Below are 21,953 nucleotides of genomic sequence, written 5' to 3' on the forward strand. Positions count from 1 at the left end.
GCATTTAATTTTCTATCAATAATATGAAAAAAACATGAGTGAATCACTAGATAAATTTTCTAATTCTCTATATAGTTGGTCATGTTATTTTCAAAGAAAAAATAAGTTTGGAATAATAAAAAATTTTCGGATATAAATAATGTTTTAAAGATAGTTTAACGGCATGATCAATGTAATTTTACTCAAAATTGTATGCTTTGACTAATAAAAATAAAAATGTTTTTGAATTGCTTCCCTAAACTTGGCACTTCGTCACTGCAATGCTTTTATTTATATCTAGTATAGAATCTTCTATACTCAAATTCTATAAAATTATGAACATATACTTAGAAACGGCTCGTTTTGAGCCGATTTTTAAAAACGGCGAACTCAATATTTTAGCCTGAAAAATATTGCCTAAGCCTCGAGATTTTGATAATATATGTATAGACCTTTGTTCCTTCTATGAGCAAAATCTTGAGGCTTGCGTAATAATTTTCTGGATGAAATATTGAGTTAGCCGTTTTTAAAAATCGGCTCAAAACGAGTCGTTTAACAACACTACATATACTACGTCAGCATAAAATCTGACAGTTGAACGTTATCCTTTTTTAAATCATAGGACAAACGTTCATTTCTTTTGCTGATCAAAAAATATGAGTTGATTTTGGAATTCAAATTTTAATGGATTGTTCAGACAGTTCTGAACCTGATGATGATATTCATGGGTAATTTAAGCTGCTATATTCATTTTTTATTATATATATATTAGGTTTGAAGAATTTATTGATTTCAATGATATCTATAATAACAAAGAAAGTATTTTCAATTTATAAAATATTATCTATATTATATTATAGATATTTCTTTTGGGACTGATATTGATATATTACCTTATAAACACTTAAGTGATCAACATATATGGGAATTAATTGAATATGATATGATAAAATATACTAAAATACTTAACTCTCTTTTACTCTGTGAAAATTTGATTAATCAATGGCAATGCTTACATATATTACAAAGTTATAAATGGAACATATCCAGAATTAAGCAAGAGTAATCAAAATCATTATTATTGTTCTTACATATTTATCCTTAGAATCATTCAATCAACCACCAAAATTACCAATTTTTATATTCTTTGTCAAATATTAAAATTATTATCTTCTACCACTGACAATACAAATTATATAAAGAATCAAGTAATTATTTTAAAACATTTTATTATTATAACATTTTCAAATATTATCATATTTAGTGTAGATAATCACATTGAAGAGATAAACTTATATCTATATTAATATTAAAATAGTCTATAATTAGGGGGGATTCTCTTTTTTACATATCAGTTTTTTTTTAAATTAAAAAATTTATTTTCTAAATTATATTAAAGAGCTAAATGTGAATCTTTGATCATTTTTATATAATATGTACTGCTTAATAGTGGATTCATAGGGATTTTTAGTTTACTGGAATTCTTATTTTAGTTAAGCTCTATTTTACAATTTTTTAAATCTTAATCATAGATGAGTAAAAATTCTATCTAATTTTGGATCTATTAATAATTATGATTAAATAACACATCTAACATTTTTGAAATATTCAGATATCCAAACAGACATAATTTTCTGAATAGGCTTATTCTGACTTCTCTTGCTATAGACAAAAATAAACTGCAAAAAACATGCCTGACAAGATAGTCATCAACATCAATCTGTTACAGCATTTTTGAATCTAGAAGTGCCTATTTTGAATCCCCTTGGGGAATATAAGAATGGCCTCAACCAGATATTTTATCTGAAATAGATATGTTATTAGATTCCAACAGCCAATTTATTTTGTTAAAATGTATTAATAAATTATTTAATTACTCAATTTTTTGCAATATCTTTCAAAAAAATAATATGGATTTGGCTGAAGTTATGAGAATTGTGAATATTATTTTATTACACCTTGGAAAACTAGGAGATAACATTGACCATTTCAAGAGATTTATGTGATTACTGAGGTAAAAGGGAAATTAAATATGAACTCAATTGATTACTCCATTTTTGACTCAAATCAATGAACAATTTGTGATTCATCAAATGGCTTTATCCAATTTACAAATACTATTACCTTTAAATCCTTCTTAGGATTATTAAATCTTGATATTGAAAAAATTAAACATTTAGATGAATTTGCTTAGAGATATAAGTATCTAAAAGCCATTTAATTTCAGAATTTAAATCTTGGTATAAAAGATTAATATTAACATTTAGTCCTCCAGGAAATTCAATAAAAGCATTGCATACTTTAAAATATATTTTGGAATTTTTTTCAAATATGTATATTAAAATTACTATATATTTTGGATATAATAGCAATTAGTATGAGCACAAAGAGGATCTTTCATTGTGAAGATTAAAAACATATAAAATTAACTGAATGAACTAGCTTTTAACTTAATATCGAGATTTAATCACCATTTAGAACAAATTATTGAAAAATTGGCACAATTACAAAGAAATTTAAATTTCTTATATTTTTCTATGATACCAGTTATAGCTAATATTTTTTAACAATTATTTGTTCTTAAATATTTTGTATTTACCATTTGGTATAAATTTTATATTGATTAGTTATATTAAATCTTTAATTTTCCAAAAAAAAATTATCCTTTTATATAGAATATTTCTTGCTACATGCCTGTATCCTTTCTTTAATTTTTATGGTGTCCTTTTTTATTTCTAAGATGGGACATATTCCAAAGAGGCTATACCATGTATGGTTGTCTTAAATCTTTCATCCCAATAATTTTTTTACAGAAAGTATATTTTTTAAAATAAATTAATGATATACTTTTCTACTTTAAAATGAATTTTATTGTATTGGGGTATGGAATCCATGGGGAATCTGAATATCTCAATTTTAATTTATTTATTGAAGGAAAAAGAATTATTAAATCTTAATATTCTAATTTGACAAAGTATTTCAGCATCTATAAAATTCCTACCCTTTAAATTTTGAATATGCCATAAAGGTTTATACATTTTTTTAATTTCTTTTTTCAAAATGAATTGTGAATTGATTTTCCAGTGTGGTTAAATTGTTTGGTTAGGTTGATTTAGATGATTTTTGGTCAAAAAATGAACTAGAACCAACTCAGCCAAATGGGTTGATCTGGTTGACCAAATCCGAAACTAACTTATTAATATAATATTTATAATATTTTGTTCAATCATATTTTTATGCATAGAGGACGAGTATTTCAATATTATAGAAATAATTAACTTTAAGATTACTTTTAAAATTGTTCTCTTATTAAACTGAAAATATTTGATAATTTTTACTTTACATTAGAAACTCAAGTTTTGATCGATAAACCAATTTAAAAACTAGAGGACGAGTGGTTCAATTCAATATTAATTAAATATTTAGCATCAAATTCAAAATAATTATCTTCATCGGGAATACTTATAGGAATTTATCGTTTTTTTAGATATTTATAATTCATATATCATTAAAAAAAAATGCGGGTAATATATGTTTATTTAATTAATAATTTTATGGGCCTCACTTAAAGTCGTAAAGATTGGCTTAGACTCAAGCCGACTAGATGATATAGCTTTGGCTCGAGTCGGCTTAGGAGTTTGATTCGTTCATATTTGGCTCTAGTTAGTTGGCCAATAGTTGGCTCGATTATGTGTGAATATTGAACTACTCGTCCTCTAGTTTTTAAATTGGGTTAACGATCACAACCTCGAGTTGTTAGTATAAATTAAAAATTATACAATATTTTCAGATTATAAGAAGAGAGCAATTTTTTAAAAAGGAATCTAATATTATTAAAGATAATTACTTTTATGCTAATAAATATTCGTCTTTGATGCATATAAATATGATTGAACAAAATATATCGACCATTTGGTTGGGTTGGTTCATTTTTCCATTAAAAACCAGGGGCGCGTGTAAAACCAGCTATTTAATACACTAAGATTTTCTATTAACCTATTCAGTTTTTTTCACTTGAAATTTACTTTAAAAACTAAGGGTAAGGATTCTCTCAAGTAGAAAATATTTCTAATTACTGATGTAAACTAACTCATTCAAAAAATGAACGTTCGTGAACAAAATTGGTTTTTTGAAAAAAAATGATGAACGACGTTCTTTTTTTGACGAACGCGTTCCTTTTTTACGTTCGTTCAATTTTAGAAAATCTTATTTATTCATTTGAAAATAAAAAATATTAATCCGAATTTTTTAAGAAAAATGGTTATTTTTAGGGCTGTGCCGATATTAAATATCGAATTGGATCAGCACTGATATTTAACTTTTGAAAATATCAGATCAGGCCGATACCTGTAAAAATCGGATCCGATCTTTTTACGTTTCTTTTTTTTGTTATTTTATTTATATTTATTTTACTTTAATAATATTTTCTAAATAATTTAATTAAAATTTTTTATTCTAATGATCTATGGGGGAGCTTGAGGAAATTTGACGCTATATATTCCAGCATTATTTTAAAGGAATATCTGGAAGAAAGATCTCAGAGGCATCTGAACTAAAAACACTGGATCTTTGATGTCCAAAAATTAATACAGAAGAGTGAATCCTAAAAAAATTATCTTTGATCTGGGCCACTAATTTATAATATACAAATTGAGTTCTCTGATTGGATCACACGCTTCTGTGTTTGTTTTCTATAATACAATAGGATATTCTTTCAATTTTAAATCTTCATTATTGTTGACAGCTCTTCAAAAAAAAAGATGAACTTAAGGTGTAATCATATTTATTTCAGAGCAGTGAAAAATTACATTTTTTTGCATCTTATTCATTTAGCATATTTCTTGAGACGTTATTTTTTGGAACAATATATTTTAACCTATTTGATCAAAATCATCTCCATATTTTTTAATTTTCTTTTCAAATAAATTTATTTAACTTGTAAAATGAAAGAATTTTATACTACATTTTTCCAATTTTCTTCCATGAGATCCATTCTATGCTTCTCTATATATTGATTCTGGATATCAAATATTATTATCAAATGACGAAAATAATAAAACATTTTATGCAAACTTGGCATTGAGGCACTTGGTCAGGGTACAATGATATATAATTTACTTCTATTAGTACAAGTCGTAATAATTATCCCACCCCGAAGACGATTTTGAATCTTTATTGCAAATGAAAGAAAATAACAAAAGTCAAAATTAATCACACATTACAAAACAAAAGAGATTAATAGGTATCATTATAAATTCGTTTAACGGTATTGAACATAAAAAATAAACACCGATATTTTTACGTATTGGGAAAAGGAATTAAAGGAACCCGAAGAAACCTATTTATTAGCCACGCCATGTCTGTACCAAGTTATGCAGGGTTCGTTCGAAAGAGCATTTTCAGGATTAAAATATATTTTATCGCCACAAGAGAACAAAATTGCGAAATATATATTAAATGATATTTTAATTATACGGTGTAATCATAAATTTATATGACAGCTGCAGACAGTCTTGTAAACTCAATTAAAAAGATATGCGGGAACATTGAAAGAGAACTCAGTAAGTAAAGGCTAAGGGTATGGATCCTCTCTAGAAAAGAGAAAATAATTCTAATAATACATAAATTTTAACTAATGGCCGCTTATCATGAACATTTAGCATCGAATTATCTTAATACCAAATTGTATAAATTATTCAAATACAAAAAAGAAATATTTATTTTAAAAAATGTTTTTTTTCATCAAGGAAGTAGAGCTCAAATTGGAAATTCCATCATTGCCTCTCCCCCACTAAATACGTCATTGAATTATTCTGTAAACTAATACAAAATAATTCATAATGTTTTTGAATTAATTTAGGCTATATCCGAAATATAAAAAATATAATTTTGAAGAAAAAAATTAACATAAGCTATTACAATGTATAAAAATAAAATAGCGTTCTAAATTATTTTTAGTCATACAAAAATTTATTTTTTAAAATTAAATAATAGAAATAAATAAATTTGAATAAAAAATTTTCAAAATTTATTTATTTGTGTAATTTTTATGACAAAATAATGGAAGATTTCGGGCATGTTCCATAATTTTTTTAATTTGCGAAAATTTATAAATTTTGAGGTGTTTTCAATATATTTAGGACACAGCCTTAATTGCACTTTTATATGTTTTAGGAAAAAATGCTAATTTTATTTTTAAAAAATATATAGATCTGTGAGGTGTGCCTGACAAATCTAAATGTAGCAGCTTTGTCATGTGGACATTCTTTCTGCTTGCAATGTTGGGAAACGTATATTGGACTTAAACTAACTAAGGTTTCGGAAGCGACTTTCCACGATCCCGATCTCACAATTAGTACTGATCGAAAAAGAAACGACTATTATATCCATAAAGAAAATAATTACAATCTAGCGCCTTCCATAAATACCAGACCTCTGAGATCAACCTACAAGAACCCTTCATTTAGCACCTCGAACTATTTATTAAACTCCTATGAAAGTGAAATAAACGTTATTTACAACTTTCCGAACAATAAAACGCCTTTGGGTTTAAAGAGAACTGGTGGTAAAATATTCTTTATAATAGTAGATCGGCGATTAATATGCTATAGGTTTTTAGTCAAGAATCTCCTTCCCTCACTATCCCTTTACATTAAAAAAAATAGCTTGTAAAAAAAATAATTTCAATTTTATTGTTAAATCAGATTATTTTAAATGAATTGGAAATCGAATCCTATAATAATCAAGCCTATAAATTTATACTATACCTCAATAATTATAATGTATCTTTTTCTTTATTATTACCTATTTAAAAAAATTTTATTAAGAAATAAACTTTAATTTATTAAAATTGATATGATTTTTTTATCGAATCCTATAATAATCAAGCCTATAAATTTATATTATACCTCAATAATTATAATGTATCTTTTTCTTTCTCATTACCTATTTAAAAAATTTTTATTAAGAAATAAACTTTAATTTATTAAAATTGATATGATTTTTTTTTATTTGGGGGGGGGGGGTGTTCTCCAAAAATATTATTTTGTTTTTGTTCCGAGTGCTATCGACATGCATCTATTGACAATTTTATTTAAAATATCTCCTCGATTATGCATTTTAAAAAATTCTTATGTTTTATCTTACAAATACATATTTATTATCGGAATCTCGCTGGACAATAAGACCCGGACAAAGGTATCTTCGGACATAAAGACACCTAGTTAATAAAAAAAAAATTAAATTTTTAGAAGGGGGATTTTATTAAAAATAAATATATTTATTAGGACTGTGCCGATTTTCACGGATACTATATTACTAAAAACAGATCCATTACCGATCCGATAATTATATTGATTTTTATTTACAAAAATATCAGTGTTTTTATTTTAAAAATCCCAACTAACTTTCACAAATGATTAAGTGGTTTATTCTCCAAAAGTTAATAATCTCATTTAAAATATTTGCAGTATTTATGAGTGTAAGTAGTGTTTGTTATTAAACAGCTTTAGACTATTTATTAGCTAAGTCTCTAAATTTCGCCTATAAAAATCCAAACCTTTCTGCCCTCTATGGAAAAGGTAAATAAACTTGAATAATTTACTTTTGGCCTAAATCTTGATTGGCTAAATTGAACCGTTTAACAACACTGGCTGAATTTTATTCGTCAGATATTTTATAATCCTTATCTTGTTGCAGATAATATAACAAAAATAATGCATAATTTTTAACTCTTTTTTCATTACGACAAATAAATTGTATTTTAGTTACTTTCATTAATTTATTATTATGTGAAATTATTTATAAAATTAAAAAAAATATATATACAATTTATAAATTAACCAAGAGTAATAAAAAAAATATCGGATCCGATCGGTTTTTTAAAAAGTATCAGCTCGATTCTATATTTTTGGAAACGCTAAATATCGATGCTACCCGATATTTAATATTGGCATATCCCTATTATTTATTATACACTGAGACCTCAGGGTAAAAATTATTATTATGTAATCTACTAAACAATATTTTATTAAACTAAATATGTATTTGTTAACCCTACCTCTGTATTCGTGCTGAATTTGCCAAACAATGATTAAATTCGTTTTTCCCAGCTGAATTTTTGCTATCTCTCACTCTTAGTCAACTGGTGGTTCTGATTTAATTCAGAAAAGAGGTCCCAAGGAATGAATCCCATCAAAAATCAAATGCATAAACATAAAAATCAGATGGACATCTATTAATTACATTACTGGGATGCTTTAAAAATATTCATAAAATATTTATTTTAAAAGTCTAATAAATAAATTTTATTAAACATTACTCCGTTTCCACGTTGGCTTGATGCCATCTCTAACCCTGAACTAACGGCCGATGATGGCTTGCTTCAAAAAAAGGTTCCTTTCAAAAATGGGTCGCGAATAGTTAAGATGCATTAATTTAGTTTCCTGCTCATTATACTACCAGGATGCTTTAAAATATTTATAAAATTAATTGTTTTAAAAATTTAACGACCTACGTCCATGCGGCTAGCTACCATTTCCCTAATCCTTGTTATTTTTTTTGTATATATTAGAGGTACCATTTACACCGCCTGCCGGATTAAAAAAAATTTTTTTTAGGCCCGGCTCGGAATTTTTTTAAATTATATTCGATATGATATATACAAAAAATTCATTTAATCGGTATTTTATCATATTTTTCGGCGATATTATCATTTAATAAGCAAGCATTTTAGCTAATGTTGTTAAACGGATCGTTTTGAGCCGATTTTTAAAAACGGCTAACTCAATATTTTCGCTAGAAAAATATTGACTAAGCATCGAAATTTCGATACTATATGCCTAGACCTTTGCTCCTTCCATCAACAAAATTTTCAGGCTTACGTAATATTTTTCTGGATAAGATACTGTGTTAGCCGTTTTTAAAAATCGGCTCAAAACGAGTCGTAACAACACTACTACATATTTTATTTATTTTTATTCTAAACAGATATTTAGTATTTGATACTATAAAAAAATTTGTGTAAATAATATTTTGAAAATATACTATATTAATTGTATTTATAAAAAAAATAAAACTTATATTTTAATTAATAAAAAATATAACATATATTATATAATAATGTATTTATTACCTATTATCCTTTGCGTATTTATTCCATGTCAGGAAAACTATTTAAATTATGTAATAGTTACTAGATACTATGAGTGTTAGTTAGTGTTAACTTTCACCCAACATTATATTAATCATAACTATATATAATCATTATAACCATATCTAATTGAAGAATATAATAATTCATGTTGTATAATTTTTTTAAAAAAATACGGCCCGGCCTGGGTATTTTAAAAATTTTTTTACAACGACAAACAATTTTCATTAAAACGAGTTTTCTTTTGTAGTGTCAAACTCTAATTAACATTAATTACCTCATTATTTTACTTATGTGCACCGCTTTTTTTATAAAAATGTATGCAACAATGCATAATGACTACGCATTATTAGCAAAATATTTTTTAAGTGAAAATTGATATCTATTTGTGGAAGAAGTTTTTAAAAATTTTACCTTATTCTTAGCATTTAAAAAAATTATTTAAAATTGGGTATTCTTTATGTGTCTTTTTGAACAGAGGTATTTTTATTGTCTATTTGTCCGGGTCTTTATGTGCAAGACACATTTTGACATTATTTATTATTACTATTGTCAATAGGTATAACTTGCATGCACACTGATTGTGAAATGGAAGTCACGTTCGACTTTATAGAATCCTACCTCTCCCGAACGATTAAAGACTCTTACAAATCGAGACTTCTCAACGAAATTGTTAAAGTGAATTTTTTTTAAAATGTTTATTGTCTTATCTTTAGAATAATAATTGCTAACTAAAACTTATAACCTTCATTAGTTCCCTTTATAATGAATTATCTGCTAAATCTCTTCAATCTTTAATTTAAAAAAAAAATTTCGGGCCTGGCCAAAAAATTTATTTGAAAAGGTCTCTGAAACATTAACCACCTTTACTATATATTCAACCTAAAATTATTAGTTAGCATGAGTTGAATATAATGGTTGATCAAAAAAGTTTTATAATTGATGATAAATAGAAATTTGATTTTATCAATATGCATAAAAGTATTTTGTATCATTTAATGAAGATCAAATACCAGACCAATAAATAACCGATATAATGCTACGGACATATTTAAGCACTTGTTAAGTTTTGGTTAACTTAAATATTATTTCAAACACGACTAATTTTTAATAACGTTCCAATCAATGTAATTATAGTTTTTGCCTTGTTTCTTGGTTTATTCCTTTTTATTTTACTTTTTCCTTTTTTATGCTCTTTATATCCTATAAATTTTGTTAAGAGGAAAAAAAACGAAATAATCGGATACTTAAAAAAAGAGCTATAAAAATAAATTTGGAAGAAAAATAATAATGATTTATTTCGTTTTATCTTAAAAATAAATATAAATTGATTAATAATATAATTAATTTAAAAACATGAAATAAATAATTTTTGTAATTACTTTCTTTATTTCTTTTACAAATAATAATATATTAAAAGAATGATTACGCAAAATAATCAAAAATAAATGAATTTACAATTGAACACAAAAAAACGACCCATTTAACAAATATAATATCTTATACTTATTTTAAATAGTAAAGTGACCGATCATAAACGGGTCAAGATAATAAGGAGCTAGTTATTATTAAGATAATTTTTAAGCTTCTTTCGATTTAAAAGAAATAAATTAAAGATGCTGGAGATTAGCGAAACCCAGCTTGATGAAAAATATTTCGAACAGGGCCAAAGTTTTTAAAAGTTGATATTTAAACAAATTTATGTCGCTTGTTCATCTTTTTAATTTTTTTTATATATAATATTCCACACTGAAAACCGTTTGCAATGACGAGCCAATCCAAGGTCTTTTTTAAATCAATTCGATTTTTCTGACCGATGACTATAAAAATATATTCAACATATATGCTTAGTTTTAAATAAACGCATAGTTATGGAAAATTTTGATTGTATAATTGACTATATTTCTTTGAAAAATTTTTACCTTACATTATGAGCTTTATAAAGTTGTTTAATATGTGGTTTTCATCATTCCGAAAACTCTATTTCTAACTGAAATGGAAAAAAACTTTTTTTTTATTGTCTTATCACTCGAAATATTGTTATAACCATTTTAGGGTTGGAATGTTTAAATCAATAATTTAGAAAAAATAAGTCATGATTTGCGTCAATTTTACTTCTTTGTAGGAATGTACCGATATTTTTATCGGATCGGATCTAACCGATATGTCACTTATTTTAAAATATCTGTTATCTGCCAATATTATAAAATTTTCCGATCCGATAAAAAATGGTTTTTTTAACAAAAAGAAAATGTTATAAAATTTTTGAAAATCATTTATTTTTATAAATAAAATCGAAATTCATTTTTATATTTATTTTTTTAATAATAATAATTAATTAATAAACAATCTGCCATATTGTTATTTTTTTGCGCATTCTGTTTATAAAAGTACTCGATATCTCTTCAGAATCTTTTTTAGTAAAGCTGGTGATATTAACAGTTCCCATCGCCGCAGACTGACCTCTGATATCTTCGATATATTAATTTCAAATTTCAATATAGATGTTACACTAATAAAAAGTATATTGAATTAAAACCATTGTATCTTTACAGAATACAAAATTAGATATATCAATTTAATATCTGGAATATCGGATTGGATCGGCCTCCAAAAAGTGGTATCGGTACATCTCTACTTCTTTTTTTGTATTTTAAATATTATTAGTTTTTGTTTCAAATATAAACATTTTATTATACCTCATTCTACTATATTTTACATATGTGTTTTTATTATTACTAATTTTATAACTAGAGGTGTACCGATACCACTTTTTGGAGGCCGATCTGATCCGATGTACCCGATATTAAATTGATATCGGCCAATTACCGCAATATCATATCGAATTTTGTATTCTGTAAAGATACCAATTTTTTAGTATACTTTTTTAGTATAACATTTATAATTTAACTATAACATATGTCATTTAAATATATTATAATGATCAGTTATAGTTTATATTCAATTCAATTGCAATTCTAAAAGTATATAAAATATTTTATTGAAAAATCACTTATTTATATAATAAGTATTAACATTAATCTATTTACAGTAATAAACAAATATATTATAAAATTTGAAATAAATATTTAAATTAATATTTAAAATTAATATATCGAAGATTTCTTTTTAGAAATACCAAAATTTCCAATTTATCAGAGGTCAGTCTGCGGCGATGGGAACTAGTGTTGTTAAACGGCTCGTTTTGAGCCGATTTTTAAAAACGGCTAATTTAATCTAGAAAAATATTACGGAAGCCTAAAGATTTTTTTATAGAAGGAACAAAGGTTTAGACATCTATTAGCAAAATCTCGAGGCTTAGGCAATATTTTTCAAGCTAAAATATTGAGTTAGCCGTTTTTAAAAAAATCTGCTCAAATGAGCCGATTAACAACACTAATGGGGACTATATCACTAGCTTTATTAAAAACAGATTCTGAAGAGATTATTGCACACTTTTATAAACAGAATGTAAAAAAAAATAAAAATATGGAAGAATGTTTATTAACTAATTATTACTATATAAAAAATTAAACATAAATAGGATTTCGATTTTATTTATAAAAATAAATGGTTTTTGGATGTAACTTTTTTTAAAAATTTTATAATATTTTATTTTTGTTATAAACGTCATTTTGTATCGGATCAGATCGGGAAATTTTATAATATTTGCTGATGATATTTGAAAATAGGTGAAAGATCGGCCCGATCCGATATAAAATATCGGTACATCCCTATTTATTACTATAAAGGATTTTATATGCGTTAATTTTTAAATGATTTTTCTTAATAAATCCTAAATATAAAATTATATTTTCTGTTATTTTATTTATTGTAAATTTTTGATACTTAGAAAAATTCAGGTACAGTTTATAAATACTAATTCTTGTTTATTTAAATTTTTTTTATTATATATTCAATTATAATTTAAATTACATATTTAGAATGTATTATTATCATAAATGGTCGTATATATTAATAATTATTATGATAAAATCCTTTTAGTTATTCAATATTACCAATTAAACCTTTATTAATACATTTCTTATGAAGATAGATGTAATATAATAAAATAAATGTATTTATTATTTAATATACTTGGGGTTTATTTATGTTGAGATTTTTTTTCAAATTTATTTTATTATAAAATTTGATTTAAGCCTAAACTTTTATTCTTTTTAAATTATTATAATTGTTTTAGGCTCATCCTAAACTAACCAAATGTCCTAATCTATCTTGCGAAGCTTACATGCAATCCAACGAATCCCTTCCGAAGAAAATTATCTGTGACAATTGTCAATCTCAATTTTGGTTTTTAATTTAAAAAATAACATATTCTTGAATCTCTCAAACATTTTTTTAAAAAATGTCTTATATATGTTCAAATAAATTCAATTTCTTTAAAAAAAATAAATTTATCAATTTCTTTAAAAAAAATAAATTTATCAATTTCTTTAAAAAAAATAAATTTATCATTTTCTTTTAAGCTTTTTATGTCGCGAGCCTTACCACGCCCCTTGCGATTGTCTCACCATAGCCTTATGGACCAAGAAATGCAGCGATGATTCCGAAACATTAAACTATCTAAGAGCCAACACCAAAGACGTTATATTAGACATTACTATTATATTTTGCACTAAAATTCTTATTTAAGCTAATTTTAAAAATATTTTACAATTATTTAGGAAGAGTTCCTTAATCGCTAAAAGTAGTATAGAATAAGTTTCCATTATAATTGCTCTTTTAATTTTAATATTTGTTAATTATAAAGTACCTATTCAAATTAATACTTTATATAAATGATCTGCACCTAATTTTTTAAGCCTGGCCCGAATTTTTTTTTAAAAAATTTGTCCGACCCGATCTTTAACAATATTTATTTTTATTTACTTCAAAAAGCTCATGCCAAAGTTAAAATAAAAATTATTTGTAGATCCGGTCCTAATTTATTTAAATACAGAAAAATTTCATATTAAAATTGTAAAAATATTCAATTAAAAAATATTGGCTCTTTTTCTTACAAAAATTTTAAAATTTATTTTACAAAATTAAATGATATTATGCTTAAAAATTTAAGCCCGGCATGGTCCGATTTTTTTTTAAATATTAGGCTCAACCCGCTTTGCAGATCTCAACTTTATATATTTAAAATTTTTTATTCGTTCATAATATGATATAAACACAGCCGATTCTTGTATATTAGATGTGATACTTTTTTATTTTGAATTTATCTTTTAAAATTATCTTGAATCTTAATCTATTTAAATTTTAAAGAGATACCCAGACTTTTTTATTTTTATATTTGTCACTTTAATACAAATAAATGTAATTAGCAAACAAATTATATTATTCATTAAAATATTAAATAAAATTCCCCAAGTTTTTTTTTGCATATTTGACACTTTTTTTAAACTTATTACTTTACTAATTATAAATTAATACGATCGAATCATGAGAAATTAGATTATAAGGATAAGATTATCTATTCAAATTAAATATACTCGGAAAAAATTTTGAATAATATTAGTAATGATAAAATTATGGCAAAGTGTTAACTAAGATGTCTGTTAAAAAATAAATTAATGGATCTAGTCAGCTTTCTCAAATTTTGTTAAACATCTAAAATATTTATATGATGCTCTCAATGCTACTTATAAAAATGAATACAGTTAAAGAGGTTACATATAAAATTGCAATACGCATAAAACCATAACAAATAATCTAGAGGAGGAGGCGGGCTTTCTGAATAGCTTTCTTCTCAAAAATCTTATCGAGGGTTTTAGACATGTTTTTAGGCCTTTGGTCTTTTTACATTTAAATAATAATTTTAGCTTTACATTTTAAGTTACGTTTATTTATGTTTCAATTATTGTTTATAAATAACTCATTATTTCATTTTTTGAGGAAGTGTGTGGAGGTAGTCAGAGAATATTTTTTTAGTTTAAATCAGGATTAATTGAACCGTTTATTCTATATATATATTATTAAATATTTTAACGTTTATTCCGAGTTTTATTCAATTTTAAGTGAATGTCTCTTGGATAATTTTGGGAATTTTTTTATATTTTAATATTTAACCCTTTAGGTTCCCTCATAAAATTAATATGTTGCAACACGATATTTAGTAATTTTTTTATTGATTCTAGTATAATATAATATAAAACACACGAAAAAAGTTTTTTAATTCAAAATGGCGGCTCTCCCTGGTGGTTTTAAATTCATATCATTGACACCTTATGGAAACTTTCGAAACAGTTTCTATTTTTATTTAGACATAGTGGTACGTTGCATGATTTGCACGACCACCTTGTTCTTCTGGGATTTAACTTTGTACTACAGAAGGTACACCTTCGTGAGGTTCCTGCCTGAGGTTGATGAGCTGAGTTTTTTAGTCTAATTTCTGGAAGGATATAAGGTTTATTATTTTTTCTTTGCATTGATATATAATTATTATCATTATGAATATTATCATCCCTATTAACATTTTTACAGTATGCCAATTCGCTAGCAATTATTTGTCTTCGGAATTCTTTCGATGAGAGTTTATTATCTGTAAGAATATTGTATATTATGAATGAATTGATAATCGCCGCATCTATCAGCCAAAAGAATATTGGTAGCCACCATTTTCGCCACTTTCGCGAAATTTCATATAAAGACTTTAAATGGTCGAAATGGTCAACAGACCCCATATATTTATTATACATCTTTATCATTATTGGACATTTTACGTCAAATACTTCCCCTTTTTTATTTTTTCTCTTCACAGTATCCACTGATCTCGGATCAATATAATTGGACATTATAAATACGTCACGATTATCTCGCCATTTAATTATACTTATATTATTTTTGTCACTTCTCCAGTCAAACTCACCTCTTTTTAATTTTGTTTCCATATTCTTTATGGGCAAGTATCTCCTATTTTTGTTTAGTGTTCCGGCAGCATATATACCTTTCTTTTTTAAATCGATCAATTTCAATTTGATAAGGTGTATCCGATTCATAATCATCACTATCAATTTGGTAACGTGTATCCGATTCATAATCATCTTCGGAATCAGTGGATGAGTTGTCTAACGAAGAACCTTCAGATGGAATGTCCAGATAATCATCCATATATATAACAAGCTAAAATTATTGCGAAATGAGTTGGCAAAATTTATCAATTATTTAAAAAAATAAATATTAAAAATATTGTTGTTAAGTGGCAGTGGTTAGTTTAATATACCACATTAAAAAGATCAAAATAATATATAAATATTATTTATTTGAGCAAAAATAAATATTAGAAAGATAGATAAAATAGTGAGGAATATATATATTTAAAAATTTGATAAATATACTTACTTATAATTAAAATTGGAATTTTAAGAAAAATCACCGTAAAAAACGTATTTTGAAATAAAGGTGCGAAAAAAAAAATTAAAAAGTAACTCCTCCACAAACATATGAAAAAGAATATCTTTTAATATATATTCGTGGTGGTTTCATTTTATATGATCAACATCAACTCCTTTAGAAGATATAAAGGTTAAAAGGTGGTTTTATATTTGCACTACCGCGACCGAAAGGGTTAACTTTCATGATAAAATAATTTGCAAATGGACACATACTACTTTTATTTTTACTGATAAAACAATTTTAAAAAAACTATGAAGCTTTTCGGATTTTGAAAATTTATATCAAATCCTTTAACATTTAAGCAGCTCAACCAAACCGTGGCCTTTTAATTTTTTGCTGAACCGTAACCGAACTTTTATAAACAATGATTCGGGCCCAGGATTTAAATTATATATACAAAATTCTGTAAATTTACTAAGAATATGACCACCCCCAACTACGCTTATTACAACACATTATTACCTTAAGTCAATCAATTGATCGAGCTTATTAATCAAAGATATTTGATTTTAGCACTCAAATAATAAATGCTATGGAAATAAAAGCCTTCTTTGGGTTTAAATATGTTATTAGAATAAAATTTTGTTCTTGTGACCCCAATAATCAACGTGGTTAGGTAGGACAACTAGTATAAAGATAATCATGAAATATCATTCTATTTTTCCTTTGCCGCGGTGGCAATGACGCCCCGCCCTTATCAATGTTTGAGAGAGGGTGAACACAAATATATTTCAGCCTAATAATCTTTTTATAATATTAAACTAAAATCAAATTGAGAAGAGTTGAAATTTCTTCTATTTTCATCTAAATTTGAGTAAATATATAAGTAAAGTATTAATGAAAAGTGGTATATAAAATAAAATTAAACATTTTAAGATATTTTAAAATTCTTATACGGGACCAAAAAATATTTTTTTTTAGTTTTTGGTAATATTCCTAATTTATCACAATAATTTTTAATTTAGTAAATTTTCCCTCTTTTTTTATTTGACATTATATCATCATTGTCAATAAAACACTTAATTTTTTAAAAAAAATCAGTGCCCAAAATGTTTTGTCAGCATCGAAAAAAATGGTGGTTGCAATCATATGGTATATTATTAAATCGATTTACTTATTTTTATTTAAAAATTATATTTATTTTTCAACTTTTCCATTATTACATTATTTTCATAATATTTATAATAATATTAGGCGTGCCGTGAATGCAAACATGAATTTTGTTGGATGTGTCTCAAAGGTTAAAATATATGCTCCTTTTCTTTTAAGCTCAAATTGTCAATTATAGAAAATCTGTCGGATTAATATTATCACTTGTAATCCTTTATTTTAAATTAGTCGCTAAAAATTTTGTTCAACAAAATTTATTTATGCTCAATATCTATATTTAATTATTTAAACTAATAGAACAATCGCTCCTTAGAAATCATTCTGACCACTATATATCGTCGGCCTAGAATTGGAGTGCTCCACTTGCGCAAATGTTTAAATAATAAATTAATATTAAAGTTTAAAATCAAATATAGGAAAAACTTATTGATCAATTTAATTAAAAATTTCAGAAATAATTTATCATATTGTTAATTAATTATTTCTTAAAAAATTTTTGCTCAAAATATTTAAATATAAAATTTATTTGATAAAATCAAAATGCAAGTGAAAATATAACAATTTACGATATTTTTTTTAACGTTCAAAATGCAATGCTCCATATACATTTTTTTTATTAGAATTTAATAAATATATTCAAATAATAACTTCAAATCATCGAAATTAACACTATATCTTAATTATTTCTAATTTATTCATGTAATAATGATCTTTAACAGGAATTCATAATTCATCACATTTTTTAAAATATAAATCATAAGGTATTTTATAATTGAGATTTTTCCCTCAAAGTGTTTATGTGATCAATGATGAAATCTCCATCAGAAATAACATTTTTAGTATTTTAACCTTTTCTAGAGATAAATTAGTTCCAGTATTTTGGTATAAATTTTTAAAGAAATAACTAATATGTTTATTAATTATGTCAAGTGTTTGTAAGAAAAATTATCTGCAAACTCTAACTTAACATTTTCCACTTTAAAAAATATAAGTATGATTAGTTTTTATAATTTAAAAAATCTTTTACCCTTCTCTTACATGGAGTCCTAATAGTAAATTTGCTATAGAAATATCCTATAGCTTCATCAGCTAAGCTCCAAAAAGCCTCATGAATAATTTTACTCTGATCTGCATTAACTAACTTTTTTTAACATTGAAATATAAATTTATTAGAATGATTATTATGAACCATCCTTGTTTTCAAATCACCTTTAATATTTTTATAAAGGCATTCCCATACTCTTTTTCTTTCATTTCACGTGCTTCTAGAAGTTGAAGGGCGTGGTAAAATAAAAAAAATAATTTTTACTATATTTAATGAGCAAGTAATGCTTAATAATTTATTTAAATTATGAGCAAGTGATTGTGTTAAATTTTAAAAACAATTATTTAATCAAATTTAATTTTATATAATTTTTATTTAAATTATGAGCAAGTTAATTATTAAAAAATTGTGAAATTTCATTATGATTAATTAATACAATTTGTGTAACTTTATTTAAAGATTACACATGAAAACTATATTAAGAATACTTTAAAATAATAAAAAATGACATTAAAATAATTTGGAATAGATATGGAATGAAAATATTTTACGATTCAATATGGAAAGCAAAAAAATTAAAAAAAGTGAAATACAACACGTGATTAAATAAGATAATAGGATAGGCCATGCATATGAAGTAAAATTCACATCTTTTATGCAAATAGCGCAAACTTGACAGCTATAACTGGCAGAAAATTAATATTTTTTTAATCTAGTATTTATTTTATATATTATTGGGAATTAATAAGTTATTATCCATTTCTAACTCAAAAATTTTGAAAATGTCGAGTGGATCACTCCAATTTTAGGCTGACGATATACTACATAAAGCCGATATGAGGCTTAATTTTTAAGCAAAAATTCTTAACGTAATTTTTTTAGATCAAAAATTAGGTGAATAAGGAATTAATACCAAATATTCTATATCCAAAAAAGCCTATTTTTACTAATTTACATATCAAACAAATCCTAATTTATAAAATTGGGGGAAAATGTCCAATATTATAATCTCATTTCTAAAAAAAGACTGGTCGACCCATAATAAGGAATATTCTCAGTGTTCTAACTTTGAAAATGAAGACCATGTGTTTCAAACTGATAGTAACACACAAGACTCGATATATCAAACTTTTCATAGCAATAAACAGATATCCAAGGCAACCCTTGAAAGATATTTGTTCTATTATTCTAGGGTAAGAGATTATTTTTATACTAAATTTTATGGAAGGGGGGGGGGTGTATTGAATATTCGAAATTTGTCAAAAACATAAATGAATGCACTAGCATGATTGTTTATAATTTATATTAATATATTTTTTTCGTAAAATTTCTTTTTATAAATTTATTTTAAAAGTGGGAAAATCATAAAAAATCTCTGGAATGGGAAGAACTCAATATAAAATCATGCATCGAACAAAGGAGCTACGATAAAATGCTACAATGCCAAGGCACTTGGATAGATTGGCAATATCTATCTAAAGCTGCCGATCTGTTGATTAAAGTATTACCTCTCAAACGTTTTTAAATTTAAATATTATATGTATGTCTTATTAAGTTTTCATCCCAAACTCTTAAAGTCCTTTTGTATAAATATCTTGTCAAAATGGACGGTCAAAATATAATATAAATAATTTTAAAAATTAATTATAAAATAATTTAAAAAATTAATTATTATAAAATAATTTTTTTTACCTATCATAACTTCTGATAAATTTTTTATTTATTATCTTTATACCTATACTTTTTAAAAAATAGTGCAGGCACACACTTCAATATTCTTATCCTTACTTACATTTCGCGCCACCTAACCCGCAAAGATACATATTTCAAAAACAATTATCCCAATTAGAAATAGAGCTCGAAAATTTATCATGGAAATTGGAGAGAGTTGAGATCAACCATAAAGCTGTGAGCAACTAACATTTTTTATAACCGGCCAAAATGGCACCCCGATATGTTTTTATTGGGAACTAGTTAACTTGGTGTTTTAGAAGGTCTAAATTATATTTCGCGTTGTCTTGAACTGATCGACTTCTTAAACTAATATTGTTCCTTTAATATGGATGGTTTCAATGAACATTCTAGTGAATTTAATCGCCCGAAAATAAGAAAAGTTTAAAAAATAAGGTGGGAAATATTTCATTTAATATTTGTAATAAACAGATAAACATCGGTATCAATTATTGCTGAATATTTTAATTTTGCATAATTAAAATAGAAAATATAATATATTTTGAGTTTAAGATAATATTTCCTACCGCTATTAACAAAAATTCGAGCCTTGGGCTAAGCTTAGACTTATGAAAACTTACCAATGAGCTTTGGGTAGGTTCGAACCTAAAGAATCTATTTTTCGAGTCTGGCTTATGTGCTTTGCCCCACCCTCTTATTTCAAAGGGACACTCACATTCATACTAGCCTTGTCTTTATAAGGTAAACAAAATATTGTGATCAGAGACCTGCAAAAGTCGATTTTAAGTACGAATTTTTATTTTCGATAATTTTTTGGACCAGCCCGGAATTATTAAAATTTTGTTATAATCTGTTTTAAAGGAAAATTGAAAAATGAACAGTAAATTAATATTAAACTAGTGTTGTTAAATCGCTCGATTTTATCGATTTTTGAAAAGTGTTAATCCAAGATTTTAACCTAAAAAGTATGACGCAAACTTCGAGATTTCGTTCATAATTGACAGAAAGATTTAGACACTATTGATAAAATGTCGAGGTTTAGGTAATATGATTTTGGCCATTATCTTGATTTTGCTCTTTAAAAATGGGCTTAATCGAGTCATTTAACAAAACTACATTAAACGCTCCGCTCCGTTATATTATTTTCCAACTAATTTTATTTTTTTTAAATTGGCCTAGTCCAAATTTTTAAGCTGAGCCCAGATTTTTGAAATCACTACAAGTCTCTGATTGTGATATCGATTATATTACATTTTTAAATTAATAATTCAAAAAAAAAATTGCGAAAAGGAACTGGAGAATCAGATGAATTTGGTTGACAAACGAAGAAATATATTATTAAAATCATTTTACGAAAGGGATAATTTTTAAAAAATATTTATTATATTTAAAGGATAAAAAACAAAAAAATAAATATTATTTAAAGACTCAAATCTTATTATTTCGTTTAAATTGTAGAGAGTTAATAAAACCAGTAATAAACATTTATTGTTTTTTTGAAAATTATATTTAAAAATTTATAAATTATATATATATTATAATGATATTTTGTTGATTATGAAAAAGATATTT

General features: G+C 25.0%; 1 protein-coding gene across 1 annotated transcript; it reads left to right on the top strand.

Annotated features, from left to right (window-relative positions):
- Positions 1 to 598: 598 nt before the first annotated feature.
- LOC135922472 (E3 ubiquitin-protein ligase ARIH2-like) lies at positions 599 to 21,884 on the top strand. The gene is made up of 14 exons (XM_065456837.1): positions 599 to 707; positions 752 to 798; positions 840 to 1,041; positions 1,085 to 1,187; positions 6,190 to 6,544; positions 9,690 to 9,808; positions 13,332 to 13,441; positions 13,618 to 13,735; positions 17,576 to 17,626; positions 17,729 to 17,774; positions 19,716 to 19,882; positions 20,044 to 20,190; positions 20,445 to 20,597; positions 21,672 to 21,884. Exons 1-14 carry the CDS (start codon positions 664 to 666, stop codon positions 21,750 to 21,752), a joined length of 1,743 nt encoding a protein of 580 aa, XP_065312909.1. The 5' UTR covers positions 599 to 663; the 3' UTR covers positions 21,753 to 21,884.
- The last annotated feature ends 69 nt before the right edge of the window (positions 21,885 to 21,953 follow it).

Source organism: Gordionus sp. m RMFG-2023, chromosome 1 (genome assembly GCF_954871325.1).
Source record: "Gordionus sp. m RMFG-2023 chromosome 1, tfGorSpeb1-WG-v2, whole genome shotgun sequence".
NCBI lineage: Eukaryota > Metazoa > Nematomorpha > Gordioida > Chordodea > Parachordodidae > Gordionus > Gordionus sp. m RMFG-2023.